Here is a 21,793-nt window from a genome sequence, read left to right on the forward strand (position 1 = left end):
TGCGGCCTAGCCTAGGTCTCGCAGGCTCTCAGCTGGCCAGGGCTGGTTTCAGGCCACAGAAGAATTTCTTAGGGCACTGACTCTGGTGTGCAAAGCCCAGGCTGCCCCGGCACAGTGCCTATGAAACAAGCAGGAAGTGCTGCAAGTCTCATGGGGCAAGGGAGACATGGGCTCAGCATCCTGGCCTTGGCCAGCAGAGATCTCCTGATGCCCTGTGAGGGAGCCAGGCAGTCTCTCCAATTTGCTGCCTCAGCCCTGGGTCTTTCCACACCAGCATGCTCCAGGCTGGATCTGTTAAAGCTGGCCAGGACTGCAGCACTGCTGCTGCCCGCTCATCACCAGGCCATGCCTGAGCTGGGGGCGCACCTCTGCTTGAACTAGTTAAAAACCAAGGCAGCTCCCTGGGAGAGGAGGCGGCCTTGGGGCCTACGTGACTAGGCCGGGGGTACAGGAAGAGCATCCTCATGTCACAGTTTCCACCAGAACACAAAGCAGCTCTGGAGGAGGACGGGGTGAGTGTCCTGCAGCTGGTTCGCTGCACAGACAGCAAAGCAGAGCAGGCAGCCCCACCAGCTAATGGCTTTGCCCTGTGCTGCAGGAGAGGGGAACCCAGGGGGGTTCATCAAACCCTGGCTCCTGTTGGTTCAGGGCCGAGCCCAGCCATCCCACTGGAGACGCGTGTTCCCCCAGAAAACCCAGGGGGATTCCAGCAGTCCCTGCCCTGCCCTTTGCAGGGCTCTCAGGAGCAATCTAGCAAAGGGGGAAGAGGTGGGTACAAAAGGGCAATTACCAGGTGAGGGGATCTAAGATTAGGTTTGTTTCAGTGGCATGTTCTTGCAATGGCTGGGGCAGGTGCCGTTCATCTCCCGTCCAGCAGCCGTCTGGGAATCCTTCCCTCTCTCGTGCCCAGAAGCCCGGCTTAGCTCCAGACATCCAGGGAGTAGCGGCCCTTGGTCATCAGTTTCTTCACATAGTCCACAGCCTGGGGCTGGGTCATGCTCCCGAACTCTGCCACATTTCATAGAAGGTGTTCTGCACTCCCGCGCCATGCTGCGAGCATCACTGGAATGACAAGGACGTGAGTGAGGGCAGGCATCACTCCTCCACCTTTTTGGGGAAGGGGAGACTGCAGAGGCCAGGCTGGCCTGGCCAGGATTAGCCCCAGTCTAAAGAGCTAGGCTACTGGATCAGAGGGACACTGAGCAGGGAAACTCCACATTATGGAGTGTGGGCAACAATCCCCGGGGGCCAGCGGCCTGCACTGCCTGTTGGCCTCGCACCCGCAAATCTGCACAGCACCCCTGCGATACAAGGAGCTAGGAAATCAGCAGAGGGGAGATGTCAAGCCAAAGGCTATTTGACAAGTCCGTGGCAGAGCTCAGGGAGACCAAGTAAATCAAGGTGCAAGGTCCTTGTAAAGCCACATGCCAACCCCCCTCAGCCGCCCCAAGAATAGGGGCCAGCAATGGGGAACTCCAGATTATCCCACAATCCAGCCAAGGGCCTCGGTGCAATTCAGCCTGCGAGGACCCTAGGCTGGCCTTACCCCCACGTAGATGTGAGCATTCCCCTCGTGGATCAACTTCCAGACCCCCTCTTTGTTCTTCTTCAGCAAGTGCTGAACGTAGACCTGGCAGAACAAAGGCAGTTGGGTTTAGAAGAGCAGGGAAGGCAGCAACGTGGATTCCATGTGCCAAACTCAGCCAGCAGCCGAGTTGGCTGCTTCGTCCCGGAGCTGCTGCATGTCCCTCCAGGAGGGAACCAAAGGTTCAGAGGGGACATCAATGGGCCTGACCCTCTCCAGCAACAGCCCAGGGGGTGGGAGACATTAGGGCAGGCTCTCAAGCCAAGCTGGAGTGCAGACTGGCACTCCCCACTCATGCCCAGCCAGGTGCACTCTGCAGGGCATGAAGCCGCCTTGCTCTGAAGCACGGGGTACAGGCCGATGCTGCCAGGATGCGGTTGGAGCCGTAGCCTGGGCTGGGGCTGGCAGCTCCCAGGGCCTCTCCTCCTGCAGCACCCTGACTGCAAGAGTCCAGCCACCCGCACCGGGCTGGAGGGAGGGAGGGACTGGAGCCTCTTTGCTGGGCTTTACCTTCTGGGCTTGGTCCCTGGAGAAGGCGACATTGAGCTGGGTGAGGGCTCCCTCCTTGTGGAACTGGGCGAGCTCCTCTCGGTACAGGTAGTCCTCGTTCTCATGGCGACAGCCGTAGTACAGCACCGTCTCGCCAACATCCTTCCCTGGGACCCAACGTGACAGCTGTCAGCCCAGGCCCACTACCTCCACGTGGCTAGCTGGCCAGCTACTGACGGGACTTCATGGCAGCCTAACTTCCATTGCTTTCAAAGGGATGTGGGCCTAAGTGACTTGGACAAGGTCTGTGCCAGAGAGGGATTCGAAGCCAGGTCAATGGCCATCCTTCCACCCTACCAGGGCTAGCAGAAGGCAGCAACCTTCCCCATCCACAGCCACATAACACCTGCTCCGAAGCGGGCCAGGTCTCTAAGGCACTGTTACCTAGCTCCACCTGTCACTGATTCCGCAAGCGTGAGCCAGTTCGGTGAAAGCAGCAGAGCAGCATCTAGTCACAGGAGGTTGAGTTGAAAACCTCTTCCCTGCTACTGACCACGACCAGGTGCTCTCATCCTTTTCTGGGTGGGGGCCCCTCCAGACACAGCCACAATGGTCTTTAAATCCAACCTTCCCCAGCTCCCCAGCGCTGCCATACCCACCATGCTGCCTGCACCCCCACGGTGGAAAGGGAAGCGACGCTCCCTCCTGCTTTCCTGGCACTGAATGGCCCGGCTGTGGGTGCTGGACCGAAGTGCTGCCCAGCGGCTGGGCCCACATAGGAAAAGGGACCTGCTCCCCTCCAGCAGTGTGTGCTGGGTAGGAAAAAGGGCACCATTTAAGTAGGGCAAGGGAGCAGTTACGCCTCATTATCCCAGTGACTCCGGCCCTCGTGTCGTGCAGCTTTCCCGGGCTGCAAATGAAACACAGAGGAGGGCTGCCACTGGTGGCCTTGAGAGGCACCCCAGGGTTGCTCCATAGAGCCCCACTATCATGAGAGAGTCGTGATTGGCCCACGGTGCTGTCAGTCACCACCAGGTCTGGGTGGGAGGAGGGTGCCCCCTACAAGCCTGCAAACTGCTGACCTAGGTGACTGGGGGTGCACGGAGTAGGGGGGTTTACAGGAAATCATCAGAACGATGCTCCCCTAACAGACGGACTTTTACATTCTAACCTTCAAAAACTCCAAACCCTTAACGGGTGCTGAAAGTCTCTCCCCTCTCACTCCCCCACACGTACTTCTGAAGCCCCCTCAGGAACGAGCCACAGCTGTACGGGAGGGGGCCCACCTCTGGCAGCCACTGGATACTGGCACTATAGCCAAGAGGCAGCACATCCAGCCGATGGCTACTCCCGGGACCAGCTGATCTGGCACCGCTGCTGCACACTCACCTTGCGGCTTCAGCCAGGCTCGTTCTTGAATGAAGCCAACGAACGGGGCGATGCAGTCCCGGGCCCGATCATGATGATAGGTGTGCTGGGTTTGAAAGGCAACCGGAACTGTGACTTCCTGACGTACATAGGCACCATCACCTTGTGCCCGTTTTCATTGGGCACCTTGTTCTTCAGCCAGGTAGTGGCCACTCCTTTGTTCACCCGGCCTGTCTTGGTCTCGTATTCCACAACCACAGCGCAGATGTGGATAGAGTGAGGGTGACCTGGAGCAATACCAAAATTGGCAGCAGCTTTAGAGAAATGCAGTCACCCGTTTGGCTTCAGGGCAGCCCCTGTGGGGTAATGAGTCCCATGGGCTGTCCATAGACAAGAACCAGCAGCCACTGGAGCGGGAAAGCTAACGAGAACAGTTACTGCAAGCCGCTCTTTCCTGCAGCTCTCAGGATCTCAGAGGACAACCCAAGTGGACCTCCTCCTAAAGACACAATTTATACCCCGTCTATCTCACACGGCTCCACAGGAACAATACATATTCCATGCAGGATACATCTCCATTGCCTCAGAGGTGTGACTGCAGCACCAGCTTTGCTCTAGCTAGCAGTGAAGTCATGCAGCATGGGCTATGCAGCCCATTTGGACCTTGGGTTTGTACGTGAGCCACCTGCCAATGGTGTCTCAGCTTCCCTGCTGCTATTTGTTCAGGCTCCTTAGATCAAAGCTACAGATGCTGTCACACCTCTGAGTGCAGAGCAGACATGCCACAGGCCATGCTAATTAGAAGCACCAGGACAAGATGCTATCAGGGGTAATCAATTACTTTTTGTCAAGGTCCAAATTTCTTGGTCAAGATCTAGTCAAGGTCCAGACTCCAGAGAAGAAGAAATAAAAAAAACCAACACATTACAAAATTTCAGGGTCTGTGCAAAAGCATCTGGGGGTCTGGATTTGGCCCATGGTCCACCTACACTGACTACCCCTGTGCTAGAGTCTGTCATCAAGGGAGTTGTCCTTTAGTGCCCTGCTTGCAGGAATGCCAGAGCCGTGGTGAGCGGATCCCCGTATCTCCCGTCCCCTGAGCAGATGCTGCACTAGTGGGGTTAGTTGCCCAGCAGGAGAGGGAGGAGGCAGAGTGCTGCTATGATGATCTCTACTGAATCCAGTGCCAATCCCATCTCTCTGCATTGTAATGTAATATAAATATATGGAGATATACCTATCGCACAGAACTGGAAGGGACCTCAAAAGGTCCTCAAGTTCAGCCCCCTGCCTTCATTAGCAGGACCAAGTACTGATTTGCTCCAGATCCCTCAAGTGGCCCCCTCAAGGACTGAAATCACAACCCTGGGCTTAGCAGGCTAATGCTCAAACCAGAGCTATCCCTCCCCCCATTGCAGGAAGAGTTGAGCGTTAGAGATGAGACAAGGTTTTGCTGCACCCCAAATTATCTCTGTTAGAGCTAGGGCTCCAGCCGGAGGTCAGCAGGGGCTATTTGGTGGGACGCAGGATGCGCGGGGGACGTGTAACTGTGAAAGGATGCTGTGATCTGCACCGTGAGTTCCAGAGGATGCACCTCTCATGCGAAACCATGTCAGATCCCTGGGCTGAGCTATTCCTCTGCTTCTCTCCAAATTACAGCTGAGGACATTTTAGATTCAGTATCCCATTATCCTGAGCTAGCTCGCAGGACACTGATTACTGCAGCAGGACTACAGCCAGTCATCTCAGCTATGGCTTCGGCCTAGAGCATGCTCAGAGTGGAGGTATTTTGAGTTCCTGGTACAAAATGTGAATGAAAACAATCCCAAGGCCCGGAGTATTTACCTCCAGAACCCACCTTGCTACCATGCCATGGAAGCAGGGCCATACAGCAGCGAGAGCGGAGCGAGGCAGCCTTAGGGCACCAGAGTGGTAGCCGTGATGGAGACACTGATTCTGCATCCCATGTGTGAAAGACCAAGTACTGTTTGCCTTTGTGACCAGGAATAACAGGGAGTCACCTGTGCACAGGATGTGTTTCCTTAAAGGGTAAATCTCTGCATTCCCGTCCCAGCCCCCAGATGCCCACCCATGGAGGGATGTGTCAGGATGGCTGGGGGGGTTGGAAAGGGAGAGGACTCTCTCAGGGTGCTCAGTGGCCTAGGTCACGCCAGAAACAAAGTCCTTCACCAGGGCTGATAGACCTGCCCCGCTCCTGGAGACAGGGAAAGGACTCACCTTGGAAGAGGAGGCATCGAGTAGTAACGGGCCTGCAGGCGAGGCAGCAGCTCACAGAGGTGGTCGATGGGTGGTCGGAGAGAAGATACATCCTGCAGGATGGCTAATATGTTCCTTCTGGCCTCCAAAACCCAGCTGTGATACAGCGTCTAGGTGCACAGAGGGTGTAGACAGGAGCACAAGGCAAAGGTGAAACCCTATGGCCTGTGTGACACAGGTAGTCAGACTACAGGCTCACAGCCATCCCTCGTGGACTTAAAATTGGTGACTATTGGACATGAGTCACCAGGTTTCCTTGCACTCATCCCTTCCTTCGGCGCAACGAAGGAGCAGCTCTGTCGGGGAGCTCAGCAACATGAGAGGACATTGTAGCAGAAACTTAGGGACTTGCACCGAGATGGATGGCGCTGAGGGAAGTTATTTCTGCAGGGCAGGTGGGAGCCCTCTGCCTGCCATCAACAGGGATACCTGCACTCACAGCCTTTAACTTCTTCCCCAGAACACCCCTCCACCCACCCTGCAAGGTGCTACCTCCCTGCCCGGTCACGTGGCACAGACCAAGCATGATAGGACTCATGGGGTTCATCCAGCCTCCCTTCTAATAACCAAGGCAGGCCACCGCTAATGCTTCTGTTCATTCTCTCCACTGGCACCTGGACACTTGGCACCGACAAAAATTATGGGCAAAATTTTCAAAAATGCCTACTCCAAAATCCCATGTTCAGAAGTGACTGAGACACGTGGGTGCCTGAGTCTCACTGGAGGTCAGTGAGATTTAGGCTCCTAATGCCGACATTTTGGGAAAGAACAGAAAACACACACCCGTCAAAACTTTCCTTGTCTTTTTCTCCGGTCGACCTGCTGCTGCCCAAGGCTCGACAAGGATTCTGAATACAACTGGCTGTCTCTGGTGGATATTCAGGGGTTTAACTACTCATGACACCTAGTTAACCTTTTCCCAGTGGCAAAGCCAATTACAAGGTTTGTGGGCTGTTATTTACTTTAAATACGATCTTCCCCCTCCATGTTTTCCCTTAACACATCAGCAGCCTTGGAAGGAACTTCTACAAACAAGATACTCCCTTGTTATCCACCCACGTGTGCAGGGTTTCCTCAGACCGTCCTGTGAAGGATCCAGTAGCAGCCAGAGTCAGAAAGAGGACATTGAGCTGGACAACCCGCCACCAGCCCACGCAGAGAATCCCCGTTAAACAGCCTCCTCGCCCGCCGAAGCAGAGGCGTGCTCACCTTCCCCTCAGCAGCGGAAGACGCCATCTTGCGGAGGTGCTCCTGCTCGTTGAGGTCTGTGGCATACTGAGCCAGCTCGTACAGGACGTTGGTGCGCGGCGGGTTGGTGATGTCCAGGTAATAGGTCAGGGCTGTCCGGTACGTGGTGGGGCAGGGGAACGGATGCTTCTTATTGGATTCCTCTGGGGAAGGGAAAAGAGGTTGAAATTCAGCGACACTGCTGAGACGCTGAGGCTGTTAGAAAGGAAGTTCGCAAGGAAGACCACATTTATGGGGAAACAGACACAGAAAGGGGAATTGACTTCATGGAAGGCAGTGTGGCCTTGTGGATCAAGCAGCCTCAGAACCAAAGTGTAGTTCACTCTAATCACCAGCACAAATGCTCCGTGACTGCCCCGATGAGCAGCCATGTAAGCTGGAGTTAATTCAGGTTAGCGAGCTAGGAACGAGCCCAAGGTACGCTGCCTGTGGCTGTAACAGACAGAGAGGGCACTGCAGGCCGGGATCTTGTCATCAGTACCTGCATGTTAAAGAAGTGGACAAGCTGCTTCACTTTCTGGAACCTGGGGCACTGGTTCTCGGCCATCAGGAAGTTTGGGTGTCCCTGCCCTATAACAACCTGTTTTCAAGGAGTCCAGGCTAGGCTACTGCCTAATACAAAAGAACAGAACGATAAGTGGGAAGGCCGCACGCCCCACACGGTGTCCTCTCATAGCTTTTACATGCTGTCCTGCCAGAGCGCTGTCGAGGAGGGTCAGCAACCTTGACTGACTCTGCTGAGAATGTGTGTAAGTGCTGTGCTGTGCCGTGCCGCGGGCGTTATCACTGCAAAGTTCAATACACTGCAAGTCAGAGACGAACCCTTTGATTAAATCATGGTGCTAGGGCACAAGGGCTGTTCTGGCGCTGCAGAGCATCAGCTAACGTATAGGAAGGACACAGCAGACACGCTCTGGTATCCTATAAGTAGGGGCATGTCAGTTGCCTCACTTGTACATACATCTGCGTAGCACATTCACAACAGAGCTACTGCATTCTGTAACAGCACTCAAACTGGGCAGTAGTAATGCCAGTTACCCTTAATCCTGCCTCAGTGCAGGGGGACTGAACTGATGACCTCCTGAGGTCCCTTTGGGCCCTACGTTTCTATGACAAATTACTTGTATTTTTGTGGCACTAAAAGCCACGGTCTCAGACCAAAACTCAACAGTATTAGATGCTGGACAAACAGAACAAAAACATGGTCCCCGCCCCACAGAGACAGCAGGATCTGACATTCTTCCTAATCTGGGTCCTGACGGAAAGACAGAAGGAGCAAAGCCACGGCCCTGACTCGGAGAGCCTCAGGCCAAGTATGATCCCAACCAAAAGATCCTTCCCTGCCAAAATACTGATCGCATGATCAAAAGCAGTTCTTCAGTTCGTCTCATCTAGGAATAACCCCACTCTGCATAAGTAACACACAAAAACTCAGACACACAAAATTAAAAGGAGCGATTTTCCACTTGGCTGCTGGAAAGATGGCTCTTGTTTGGACTACTAACCATCCAGGTTGTTTAAGGACATGATTATATCCAGATCTACGCCCAGAATCTCGCCGATCTGGTTCACTAGTGATGTGTCGTTGGCTGGGTACACAGCAACATGGTCCCCAGACTCGTACCTAGGGAGAGGAAAAGGATGTCAACATGCAAGACCAGCAGTGATTCACGTCCGTCAAACAGGTGCAAGCACACCAGCTAGAAGTGCAGCACGAAGTGGAACATGCAAAAAGCATCTCCTTTACAATCTGCACTGAATTATTATCTGTGTTAATCTGCAGGGGTCAGGGAGATTCTTGGTGCTTGTTTAATCTAAAAGCCCAATACTAGTCATAACAGGGAGGCAAAAGCTATTTTATTACATGTGTTTGCATGACGTGGCCCCTTTGGAATAACCATTTTTAAAAGGTGTCTTTTCAGGCAGATGGACAGACACCTCACACCCCCTCGGCAATAGCTTAGCTTCCGAGTTAATTCAGTGAAATATCATTACTGCTTGATGTCAGATCCTATCTAGCACGTTTGCAAGCAGATGACAGAGCTAACGCAGCTAGAAACTGATGAGTGTGAGGCAACGTTCTGAAGTTATAATGAACATATCCATGTTTCCTCATTTCCCCACTCTCCAGAGCACAACACTATTCCATATGAAAGCATCAGCTTCCAGGAACGTTTGGCTCATCAGAACTCAATCAGGGTTAAGGAACCAAGAGGGATTGGGAATAAAAACGTTTGGTCCAGGTTAATTTCCTCTTGAGACTCAGCCTCCCCCCACCCAGCAATCTCAAAAGCATAGGGCCAAATTCTATCCCTTGATATCCAGAGTGAAAAGGGAGCCATGTATGGTCCTTTGTGAATGAGCCATCAGCACTGCCATACACCTAGAAACTAGGCTTAACAGCACCAGGTTGATCAGCCTACATTCTTGAAGACTCCCTAAACTTAAGTTTAGGGGTGAAATCCTGGCCCTATTCAAGTTTCGTCACCGACTTCAATAGGGCTAGGATTTCACCCCAGAAAAGATGCCCTTTGCCTCAGAATCCAAAAGGACCCTAAGGCCTCTGGCAGCTTCCTCTGCTTTAAGAGTCCACCAGCTAAGTTCTTGCACCCTCTTCTACAGGCCTCAGCCTTCCAGACACCAGACCTAGCAAAGCCATTTACTACTATTACAGAGGTTTAAGTATAAGGTTGCCTGTTTCAATCTCAAAAACAACAAGGAGTCCGGTGGCACCTTAAAGACTAACAGATTTATTTGGGCATAAGCTTTCATGGGTAAAAACCCTACTTCTTCAGATGCATGGAGCGAAAAGGACTGGAACTGAAAGGGTGTGGGTGGAAGAACTGGTGGACCCAGGCTAGGAAAAAAGATACCTCTGGCCTGTGAAGGACTCTACCTGAACCAATATCTAGGGTGAGGAATTATTATTTGTAACCAGTTTCTTTAGTGAATCTAGCTTAGTTTGTGTGCTTTGTATAATTTTCTTAGTAATCTGCTTTGCTCTGTTTGCCACCTCTTTATCCACTTAAAATACACCCTTTTGTAGTTAATAGGACTATCTATTGTTTATAACAGGGATAGGCAACCTATAGCATGTGTGCCAAAGGCGGCAAGTGAGCTGATTTTCAGTGGCACTCACACTGCCCGGGTTCTGGCCACTGGTCCGGGGGCTCTGTATTTAATTTAATTTTAAATGAAGCTTCTTAAACATTTTAGGAACCTTATTTGCTTTACATACAACAATAGTTAAGTTATATATTATAGACTTCTAGAAAGAGACCTTCTAATATGTATTACTGGCACGTGAAACCTTAAATTACAGTGAATAAATGAAGACTCAGCACAGCACTTCTGACCCCTGGTTTATTGTATAACTCAGTTTATACAATTTCTAAGCTGGGGGACGAGGAGCTGTGCATACCTTCCTCCACTTCAAGGGAGAGGGTGAACTTTATATAACTTTGGCCTTGTACCCCAAAGGGGGGTGAACATCTGGGTGCTGTAGTGTCCCTTAAACTGAGTCCTCCCAGAGCTGATCTCAGTGTCTGTAACTTCTGCAGCTGGGGTGGGCCCAGCCTGTGCGCTTTGCTGGAGGAGGCGTAAGAGCCAGGCTCAGCAAGAAAGGTTCAAGGGGGCCCAGGCTGGCAGAAAAAGGCAGCACAGGGATATCTTCAGCACCTCAGGTAATATCTCAGGGGGTTCAGCCCATCACAGAGGCATGCCTGACCAGCACTGTTTGAACTGAGGCCTAAAAGATTAGTGAACTGGTCCCATTATGATGCTCTCTTCTTCTAGCGTATTTACTGAAGAAGGAGCCCAAAGAACACCAGACTGCAGCTTTAGGGATTCCTCAGCTGTTACCAACCCATACAGCCACCTCTGGGGTGGAACACGGCAGCCGTTCTGTGATGAAACAACACAGTATTTAAGACAGGAGGAAATAACTGCAAGGAGAGAGAGAGAAATTCATCAGAGTTATCCTGATCCAAACCACGAAGGAATCTCGGGGCCAGAAAGCACAATAGTGAGCCTCCGTTCTAAGCTCTGGACGAGTCAGGCACGTGAATTCCCAAGCTTCACTTATGGTCCCCTCCCCCCCCCCCCACCTTGTCCCAGGATAAGGAAAATACCCCCCAGTGGAGGGGTACCTGATTTTGGAGCCAGAGATGTCCAATTCCAAGTGCATGAGGTGCCTCTCTCCGCCCTGGTTTAGCTTTCGGTTCAGGGTAACAGGTGCCAAGAAAGGGTTCTTTGCATCGAAAGGGCTGGAGGGAACAACAAGCACTCCGTTTACAGCCGGACTTCACAGTACCCTTGTTCTGTGCAACCTAACACACTATTCATTTCACCCCACTGCACTGATCTTCTGCTTTGTTTTCTTCCTTTTGCTAATGGAGCCTCTTTTTTTTGATAGGTCAGTAATTGACTTTACACAGAGTAACCACTGGCTGGCTTGGAAGCATGAAAACATTAATGGAGAAGACCTTCCCTGTCCAGGTCCTTCTACTTATGGGTCTCCCCATCTATAAAATGGGGATCCTGTCTCTTTTGTAAAGTGCTTTGAGATCTACAGATGAAATGCACTATATTGAGGTATTAATATTACTGTTCCCACCAGAATCGGACACTCCCACTTCCCTGTACGACAGGAATACACTTTATCCCACTTTGCACCACTTGGTTCTAGAAGATTCCCAGGTCAACACCAACAGCCTGACTGCTGACCCATGGGGACGAATGCAGAGCTCCCTGCATTAAGTCTACAAGCAGGTGCCTGGGAAATTACAAAATTAGTCTCTTTCTACTTACAATTATAGATGTGATGGTCCAGGTTCTTTTGATAAACTTTAAAACAGTCCACACAAAAATAATAAAACCAAGCAGCGAATCTTCGCCAACAGCATGAAAGTAGCCAAACCAAAGAGAGGAGAGATCCCCAACTCCCTCCCAATCTTACTCACCCTCATGCATCTCCCACCTCCCCAAAAGTCCAAGGAAAATCAATAGGTTTTGCAGAATGCCCACCCAATCCAAGTTGCTAACAGGTGCTGCTTTTAATCAAGGTTACAAAGGAAGTGCTTCAAATCCAGCCTCTAAGGTTGTTCCTGCCCAGGGGCAGATGCCAGCACATAACATTTTAACTACCTAGTATGAAGATGCAACAAGCACATAGGCACTAAAAGGCTAATTATTTATAGGCTTTTCTAGACCACATATCATCATAGTGTCTGAGCAGCTCATATGCACTAATGGATTTAACCCAAATGCCCAGGTAAGATAAGGAAGGATTATAAACCCCCTCGTACTGATAGAGGAAATTGCTTCCACACTCAGTTTTCTCCATGGCCATCCAGCAAGTCAGTGGCCTGCAATGTGCAGGTCACACTAGATGATCATGATGGTCCCTTCTGACCTTAGAGTCTAGGATTAGCAAAGCCAAGAACAGACCCCTGATCTCCTGACTGGACTTGTGTTTGAGATGCTAAATTTGCATTCAGCCTCTCAAATCTGCACACTGTTAAAAAGCCCTGGTTAAAAACATGGCCTCTAGCGTTTAGAGCAAGTACCAGTCCCTCCTGCCAGAAAGGGTTTTTGTTTTGTTTTTTTGTTACGGCCTGTTCTAAGTGCTGCAATTCCCCTGTAGCTCCCAAGAGGGAAAGCCGCTCCTGTGACCTGAACACAGTTCACATTTCTTCCACCAACAGCATTCCGGTTTCATACATGCCAGAGTCATGTTACCAAATGCAGCGCTGCTCATGAGCCAGCGCAAAGGATCATTGCCTAAGGGAAAGAACAACCAGTGTCCTTACTGAGAGGACCTTGCACCTGGTATCTGATGACTTTCTGTTGGATCGCAGCGTCGCGGCTTTACAGAGCCAAACCTCTGAAGGTTAAACAGACACCGCAGGGAAAATGCAATGGACTTTTCATGGGGTTTCATCCTCCCAGGTTCTGTGCTAAGCGCCGGTCTCTGTCTGCAAATTGGAGACGCTGTCCCCACCCTCTCTGGAGCATGTTTCAATAGACATTGCAACATGTGCATGGGGCTTCCGAGAGTCGCATGGTTTTTCCTCACTGGCCTTCTACACTCAAGAGAACAGAGGGTATTTCACAACACACTGAGTTCTGAATCCCTCAGTGCTGCTACTTGGGACTTCCTTTCAGGAACAGCCATTCCAGAAGGGCAGCTAAGAGAGGGCTATGGCTTGGAAGCTCCTTCCACCCCCTCCATCTATCTATCTATTGTACTTATATGGCCCCCATTACTGTAGTGTAATGTATTTACCCTCACCACATCCCAATTATAATGGCAGTGCCATTATCCCAATTATAAAGGTGGCAAACTGCGGCACAGAAAGACAAAGTGACTTGCCCCAGGTCACACACACAGGCTGTGGCAAAGCAAGGAATTGACCCCTGATCTCCCAAGTGACAGTCTAGTGCCTAACCCACTGCACCACCCTTCTTCTCTTCTTCCACTCCCCTAAATGAGTTGAAAGTTAGTATGATGCAATCTCGTAAGCTGGCAAAGCGTTGTAAGATGCATCAATGCTCTCTCTCTCACCAGCCCAAAATGGCTCCTCCGGGCAGCATGGAAAAACGGATCATCAGATCGCTTGGATCTGAAGAGGCCCTCTAGTGGGACATTTCCTGGTCCGTCACGCCGCAGCTCAATAGGCCTGATCTCATTGTCTTTACACCATCCCTAAGGAATGGGTGTCTAGCCTTGACTATCCGGGCACAGCCTCCATTGGCAGCTTATTCCTTATGGTTATTCCTGATACTTAACCTGAGTTTACCCTGCTGCAAGTGATCTCTTTCTTCCTCCTTCTGTCCTACATGAAACTGATGCCTTTCCTCTGCAGAAGACAGCTGGCTTCCCCCTTAGACTTCCTCCCAGGCCTCAATCTTTCATTACAACAATATTTGTGGCTCTTTTCTGACCTTGCCAATGCATCTGTCTCATGAGAAAGTGTTAAATAAAGATGAATAAAGCTGCAATACCTAAACCAATGTCACAAGTGCAGTGCTGAAGCTACCGGATCATTTTAAACTCAGGGCCTCTGATTACTGCCTGCTTCTCTCATTCCAGCAGAGCTGGTATCAGGACAGTCTCAGGAATAAAATGAAATGGTCAGATCTTCACCTGCAGAATGCTCTCTCTTGGAAACTAAATCAGAGCTCAGGAATGAGACAGGCCAGAACACAGTTCTAAGTGAAAGTTAGTAGCAGCATTTCTGTCAAGTCACTGTGGGACACCACTTCTGTTTTTCAATCTCGACCCCGGTATTTTACAGCCACACGTTCAAATAATGTGGCTTTTAGGAGGCCATGTTAGGGACATGACAACTTCCAGCAGAGCATTTAATATCAGGCTTTGAAGGACATGCCCCTTGACTTTTCTGCACTGACCACTCTCAGCCAAAGTTACCTGGGATAATCTGGTACTTACGGTTTCTGGCTTTCATAGCTCTTCAGCCGGCCCACCTCGCCAGTGTAGACCTTGTTCATATTGATGTCTGTGTGGACCACCAGTTCATACTGACGGATGCTGGAGAAAGAGAGAAAGGAGGCAGCAGTGCCCCACTGAAAACGGCTTGGACAATGTCTAACATCTGGTTTGCTGGGTGTAATCAACAACCCTCTTTTCCCAGTCAACGTCCCTGTGCAGAGAAAGCACTTTTGGAAGCGGTGGGAAGTAGTGGCACGATGGGGTATTTTGGCATTTTAAACTTCAAAAACACTACTCAGAGCTGCTTGGGTCACACATGACACAAGTCTGGAAGTCTCCGTCTAATGGCCCAGAGACCACAGGCCTCATCGCAAAAAACACTTAGTAATTTGGAACAACCCTCAGCTTACTCAGAAGAGACCAGGGCCAGAGCTACCTGGGGAAGCTTCCACAGGAACAACAAAGTTCACCAAGTGCTGAACTTCGCTGAACCCTTTACAACTGATTGGAAAACAGTCTTTGTGGGACTTTGCTCCCGAGCTGTTAATCGACACAAAGTTCGTCAGCTTCAGGCTGTCGGACAAACGTTCCCCGTTTATGAACTACAGGGACAGGCGAGAGAAAAGGAAGCCAGTTCCCTCTGTCTTGTGGAAATGAGCGTGCCAGGAATTCACACCTACTGTGGATTCGCTCATGAAACAACGCTAAATCTCCCAATGGCAAAGAACAGTTACAGCCCTGGGGAAATGATGGATTTATTATCTGTCCTGCAGCTCAAAATCTGAATATTAATACTCCTAAAAACCCCAAAGCATTAAACGTTCGGTTCCCAAGCATTTTATCTGCTCTGTATACATTAATTTAGAGCAGATAGGAAAGAGCCAGGCTGACAGCTTTGGAGACCAATGGCCACCGCTCTACACTGCAGCCACTGCCTGGGGAAAGCTCATCCATGCCCTCCCCAGGGTCTCTCATAACTGACCACGCCCAGGGAGGAGAGCTAGCTCCTTCTCCACACGCATCCACACCCTGGCTTCTCTGCTGGGCCTGCTGACAAGAGTTAGGCATGAGCGAGAATGTGCTGAATGAGTTTCTCGCTGGGTCTGGGCCCTTGGGCTGCACTGGGGTTGGGCGAGGAGAGCGCGCTGGCTCTGTTTGATGTGCTGTCTCTCAGCGGGGTTCCCTGTACCTACAGTGGGTTCCACTTGCTACGCCAAAGATATCACACGTCACTCCCGCAGAGCTCTGAGGGGCCCATGCAGTGCCAGAGTTTACACTGCTCTATCCGTGATCCAGCTGGCTAAGAATAACCCCCCCAAGTTACGCCACTGGGGTCAACGGGGAGCTATGGGGAGACACTGACATTTCCCTGGGTCTCTCCAGCTGTTAATGGGGAGCGGCTGCAGAGCTTTGCCCTGGCCCAGGAGCAGGTTCCGATGGCTCAGGTGCAAGCTGTGGCAAGGACAGGTTTTCAGCCAGACTTCATCCCTCTCTCAGGGTAGTGTGGGGGTGAAGTGTGGGGGTACCACGTAGGAAATCTGCTTCCCTCTGGCCACCCCCTGGTACGGAAAGCTGCTGCTGTGTTCTAGCTGCCTCGGGTGGATGGAGTTCAAGGTTTGGGCTTTTGAAGCCCGTACTGGATACTCCTCCTCCCTGCACAACTTCACTGTCCTGTGCTGGCTGGAAGCAGGGGCTTATTGAGGCAGACAGGTATTGCCCATGTAAGTGCCTCCAAGGCCTTGAGCTTTTGCAGTGTGCTGCCTGCAGATCTCAGGGAGGTGTGAGGCCTTCAGCAAGGGGCACTGGAGACTTCAGCTTTCATCTGACTGGCTCTGGCTCTAGATTGCATTCAATCAGTGTTCAGTGTGACGTGTTGGTGCCCAGGCTTGCTATGGCAGATGATCTAAGTATCTTATCAGACCATGATAAATGGGGTAGGGTAGTGCCTGGGAGATGGCCCAGTGAGAGGCACAAGAGGGAGACCAGAGAAACAGAAGCAGCATCGCTGGACTCATCGCCAGGTTATTGAGTTGACAGCTATTTATAAAGGGTTTTGTGCCACGGAGCAGTGAACTCAACAAATGGAGCCAAAGTTTTGATCCGGAGTCAAACTCACCCCAGGACATAGGGATGTTTGGACTGGACCCTCTCGCCTTTACAAGGGTGAATCTACTTAAGGTTTCTCGCTACTTTTAAGTCTCAATGGGGTGAGTCTTTGCTCAAGCCTGGATGGGGACTGGATGCCAAAATGCCACTTTTCACTTGGGATTTCTGCAAAAAAATCCACGCTGGTATTTCCTCTGCTCGCACACTTACCTGGACTCCTCTCCTGTAGCTTCCACACCGAAGTGCTCGCACACTGCCGGCCAGAACTGCTCACGCCAAGTGATGAAGTCCTCCTCCAGGCTGTTCAAGGCAGGAGAGAAGCAGCAGCATCAATGCCGTGTCCTGGACAGCCAGAGGGGTGCTCCAGAAGCAAACTGCAGTGAGGCCCCAATGCCATATCTCCTCCCAAAGCCTGTGCTCCCCTCCATACGTGCCCTCCTCTAGTTCATGCACCAAATAACTAATTTTAGCTGGACCCCAGGGAACTAGGATGACAAATTCACATTCAGATCCGGGCCATGTTTCCACTTCCGCAATATCGTCAGTGATTCAGGCAGCAGCCATGCAAGAGGGTACTAGTGCAGAACTGGTGGCCCCATGCAGGGCCGGCTCCAGGCCCCAGCATGCCAAGCGCGTGCTTGGGGCAGCATGCAGCGGGGGACGCTCTGCCGGTTGCCAGGAGGGTGGCAGGCAGCTCCAGTGGACCTCCCGCAGGCGTCCCTGCGGAGGGTCCGCTGGTCCTGCAGCTCCGGTGGAGCATCCGCAGGGACGCCTGCGGGAGGTCCACCAGAGCCGCGGGACCAGCAGACCCTCCGCTCCGCAGGGACGCCTGCGGGAGCTCCACCGGAGCCGCGGGACCAGCAGACCCTCCGCTCCGCAGGGACGCCTGCGGGAGGTCCACCGGAGCCACGGGACCAGCAGACCCTCCGCTCCGCAGGGACGCCTGCGGGAGGTCCACCGGAGCCACGGGACCAGCAGACCCTCCGCTCCGCAGGGACGCCTGCGGGAGGTCCACCGGAGCCGCGGGACCAGCAGACCCTCCGCAGGGACGCCTGCGGGAGGTCCACTGGAGCCGCGGGACTGGCGAGTAGCAAAGCACCCCCCAACGGCATGCCGCTGTGCTTGGGGCGGTGAAATGGCTAGAGCCAGCCCTGGCCCCATGTTCACTGGTGAACTCCAGTTCACACAGAAGAATGTGCAGCAATGCTTTCTGCACTTCTGGGTGTTTCCTCTCCACACCTGACTCTCACTAAAGATCAGAGCCCCAGGTGGTGAGTCTACAGGCAACATTACCTAGAAAGCTCAATGGAGGTTTCAGAAGGCCTTTGTTTTACTGAACAGGTTTAACTTCAGAGTGAGAACACTTAAGGCAGGCTCTGGGCTAATGCAAGTTTCCATTTGCTGGGACAATCACAGGAGTGATCACACACGGGCATGTAAAAGTGTCAGGCAGATCTGGACGGGGGAGTTGAGAGACACAGAGGGGTCCCACTAGTTTATACACTTGAAAGTTAAAGAATTTAAGCTACACCCCAGCGCCTCTATGAAAAGAGCTCCTGATGCACAAGGGATCTGGCAAACTAAGTGACTCCAAACCAAACAGCAATCCCACAGGTCTCTGTCCCAGTGCGGATGTAAAGCCCCCAACCAACCCCTGCCAGGTACATATGCTACCTAGCAGAAAGTTAGCTCCACTACACAACGCACGCTCTCATACGTTTTATATAGACGTGCACACACAATATGATCTGTTCTGCTTGCTCTGAGCCAGCCAATGCTCAAACCATACATCCAACTCTACTCACTTCCCATCATCATCTCCCATGCCGAGCTCAAATATCCGCTGGGCTCCAAGCTGCTCCAGCCTCTTGTCCACGTATTTCCCCATCGCGTTGAAGTGCTCGTATGTCTTGTTGCCCAGCCCGAACACCTGGAAGGGAATGACAGTCAGTCAATCAGACGAAGCCAATGCATTAATTCAAAAACCTCATGCCAAAGAGGATTGGCTGTAAACATATTAAGTCTCTATCAAAAGGACTCGGGGAGTCCATTTGGAGGGCTCCAGCTGGCTAAGGAGGGAGGTTTTCTGTGGCTATAAACTTTCACCACTATTGTAGGTCATCGGTTCAAATTCAGGCCAGATCCACAGTGATCAAAAGCTGTCCCCATCTGCCAACTATTCGGTGCTCTCTGAAGTGAGCTGGGGGGGGTTCAGTTCCCGGGGAACAGAACCGCACTAACCACAACTGGCTCCTTTTTAGAAGCCTCAGGAAAGAGGCCCACATGTCCTCTCCCCCATTATAAACAACATGAATACCACCCACTTTGCTCTTTCGTAGCACTTTTCAGCAGTACATTTCAAAAGTGGTCATTTTACAGAGGGGGAGACTGAGGTATGTTGCAGGGAAGTGACTCGCCCAAGGTCACCCCACAGGCCAGTCAAGCCAGCGATGGAACCCAGGTCTCCTGAGCGCTATCCACCAGGCCACAGGGGTTGAGGCACATGAGTGGGACAATGTGAGGGATGTGGCACCTCTTCTGGGGCTGAACAAAGCACTTGGCCCTACATCTCCCCCTACTATCAGTATCCAGAGCTCTCTAAATCTACCATCCCTTCCATTCCATTGCCCAGTGTTTGTATCGAATGTTATACCCCCACTGGGGTGAAACTACCTAATTTGGAGACCAAGCAATGGATTCTCTCATGTTTTGCAATTCTGGGTACCACCCAGTCCAGGAAATCTGCAGGGGAGGTAGGTAAGGCAGTTCCATCTCAGCCATTATTAAAATTTAAGTACAGGAAAGAGATAATACATTTCTTGGAATATCTAATTTGCAGGAGAATATCTGGCCTAAGGCTGTCCAGTTAGCCTGCTAAACAATAACAGTGGCCTGTAATTTAGTTACAGCCTTCGCATTCAAGTGTGTGTTAGACGCCGTCTGCAGCAATATGATCCAATGACCCTTCATGATGTAGAGGGGAAGGAGGGAGACATGAGTCATTTTTAAAAGCACACAGACCCATGTCTGCAAACATGTGCGGCACACAATACTGTGCACCTGACATAGATGTGCACATCATGGGTGCAAGGCATGCAAACTGAGATTGCATGCTCACTTGTAAATTCATGTCTGATTCGGGCATATGCATGGGGGACTTTCATGCCTAAATCAGGCATAAGCAGTAACACAGAGCTGGCTTACTTACTGCAAATCTGAGACCAGTCAGGTCAGTATCAGTCTCCTGCAGCCAGTCATAGAAATCCTGGGCATTGTCCGTGGGATCACCCTCTCCGTACGTAGCCATGCAGAACACGGCCAAGGAATTGTCAATCTCAGAGAGGCGGCTCAGATCAGACTAGAAACAAGGCAGAGAGATTACATTCCTTACATTTTATAGCACTTTTCATCTTTGAGGGTCCCAAAGCAATTATTGTGAAAGTTATTTCGGGGGAGGATGAGGGGGGAAAAGAGGTTTCACATCACTACCACTGAAATGCAACTGCCTCTGGTGTGCAACGTGGCAACTGTTTGGTGTTACTTCGCATTGTTAACCAACAGGATTGCGGCTAGGACACTGCGGTTAACACTCTTACTCTGCAGGAAAGCACCAAGGAATATTCTGAACTGGCTACAAGTGGTCAGGTCAAATGTTTAAATTGAAGAGATGGCATCTCAGAACCCTTCAGGTTGCCTGGCGACAGATTCCCAGGGTAAAGGTGACCTATCAAATCACCACAACCGAGATGTTCTCTGCGATACGGAGGTGGTGGAACATCTGCAAGGACTTCAGAGCACTGGTTCTGGTCCCAAAGGAGAGATTTTTTCTCACCCATTGGTTCTCAGAGTATGGGGTCCAATTCCTCCTCAGAGTGAAGTTGCTGTCTGATTCAGATCCCAGATCAAGGTGGCATCCCACCCAGCCAGGCCTCAGAAGAGGGCTTCTGGCTCACTTCACTGTGTAAGCAGCTATTATTTTCTACACTCTTCAGCAGCACATCTGACTGTCATGCCAAGGTCACAGAGGCCTCACTTCAGCGGGCTGAGGTTAGCTAATGGAGGAACCCAGACCAGAGCGGGCAAGCTCCCCATAGGCGGTTGGCTCATTATTTCCAAACGGCCCACACCAGCTTCCTGCTTGTTCCCACCCTTTCACTGCACGGCATGATCTGCCCTGTTCAGCTCCTGCCTCCAGCACAATCAAGCGAAGCAGCTGCTTGAAGCCCCAGAGCATGCCCAAGCTCTGCAGCTCACAGCACTGCCCCATTCCCCCTTCAGTCCCACTGCCAGAAAGGGAGAAATCCATTGGCCCAATCTCCCCTCCCAGCTTACGGGAAGGTCTGGCTCTTTGGGGGAGCCTAAAAATGGTTGGTTCAGTTCACGATTACTCCCCTTTTTGGAATAACCCTGTAAAGCAGGTGGTGACCCCTCCTCAGTCCCACAGCAAGCAGCACATCACTTTGCAGGGGCTAAGGCCCTTGATTTTGCTAGCACTAAATGGCTCAAGGACACATTCCTCATCTCGCTGTGCCGTATCTTACTGGGCCCACAGTTACTTAATAATGGCTGCAAGCAGCCAATGCTAACAGCTCATCTCCTTCTTCATTAATTAATAACACGTCCCTTCAGCATGCCAGCATCAGAGCTGGTTGCAGGCACCACTTATGTGCTCTTCACACGCATGGAATTCGATAATGGAGTAAAGATGCTGTATGCACCGAAGTTTAACTTACCAAATCATACTCCTCCGGGTCCGCTGACATGCCTCGCATGCCGTAACGATGGGCATCTTTGGACAGGCGGTTGGCAAACTCCTCTGCTGTACCAGTCTGGGAACCATAAAACACCACGATGTTTCGCCCCTGGAAAGACAGAGACCCAATTACACGAGTTGCTAATCTTGCCAGTCACTGGAGTTCAGGGGAGAGGAGGGTGTTGTCATGGTTAAAGGAAAGGACCGGGAGTCAGGAGTCCTGATTCTATTCCTGGCTCTGACACAAATTTGGACAAAATCACATCTCTGGGCTTCTGTGTAAACTACTGCTCGTACAGTGCTTTGAGATCCACCCTGGAAACCTGCTAAGATGTGACACGTGATTATTCTGTGGAGGGGGTTGGGGGAGCGATGAACAGTGTGTGATTGGAGAACAGCTCCTTCAAGTAAGAACTCCTTGGAGAAGGAACTGGTCATTCTGAAGCATTTGGGAAGCACGTTGTGGGTGCTACCATAAATAACGACCAGCCAGAGAGTTTAAGGACTTGCACCA

The 21,793-nt window shown here is 51.4% G+C and overlaps 1 protein-coding gene across 1 annotated transcript in view; it reads right to left on the minus strand.

Annotated features, from left to right (window-relative positions):
* Nucleotides 1-823: 823 nt before the first annotated feature.
* LOC115636702 (NADPH--cytochrome P450 reductase) overlaps nt 824-21,793 on the minus strand; it is a 62,665-nt gene continuing 41,695 nt past the window's right edge. Inside the window, 18 exon segments of the mRNA XM_030537119.1 lie at nt 824-1,017; nt 1,020-1,040; nt 1,043-1,062; nt 1,281-1,288; nt 1,553-1,630; nt 2,096-2,241; nt 3,464-3,517; nt 3,520-3,729; nt 3,875-3,891; nt 5,696-5,829; nt 6,929-7,110; nt 8,473-8,591; nt 11,116-11,232; nt 14,421-14,519; nt 16,737-16,826; nt 18,332-18,456; nt 19,735-19,884; nt 21,260-21,388. Of these exon segments, the coding sequence (XP_030392979.1) occupies nt 920-1,017; nt 1,020-1,040; nt 1,043-1,062; nt 1,281-1,288; nt 1,553-1,630; nt 2,096-2,241; nt 3,464-3,517; nt 3,520-3,729; nt 3,875-3,891; nt 5,696-5,829; nt 6,929-7,110; nt 8,473-8,591; nt 11,116-11,232; nt 14,421-14,519; nt 16,737-16,826; nt 18,332-18,456; nt 19,735-19,884; nt 21,260-21,388 (1,797 nt within the window). The 3' untranslated portion in view covers nt 824-919.

The sequence above is a fragment of the Gopherus evgoodei genome, chromosome 17 (assembly GCF_007399415.2).
Source record: "Gopherus evgoodei ecotype Sinaloan lineage chromosome 17, rGopEvg1_v1.p, whole genome shotgun sequence".
In the NCBI taxonomy this organism is placed as follows: domain Eukaryota; kingdom Metazoa; phylum Chordata; order Testudines; family Testudinidae; genus Gopherus; species Gopherus evgoodei.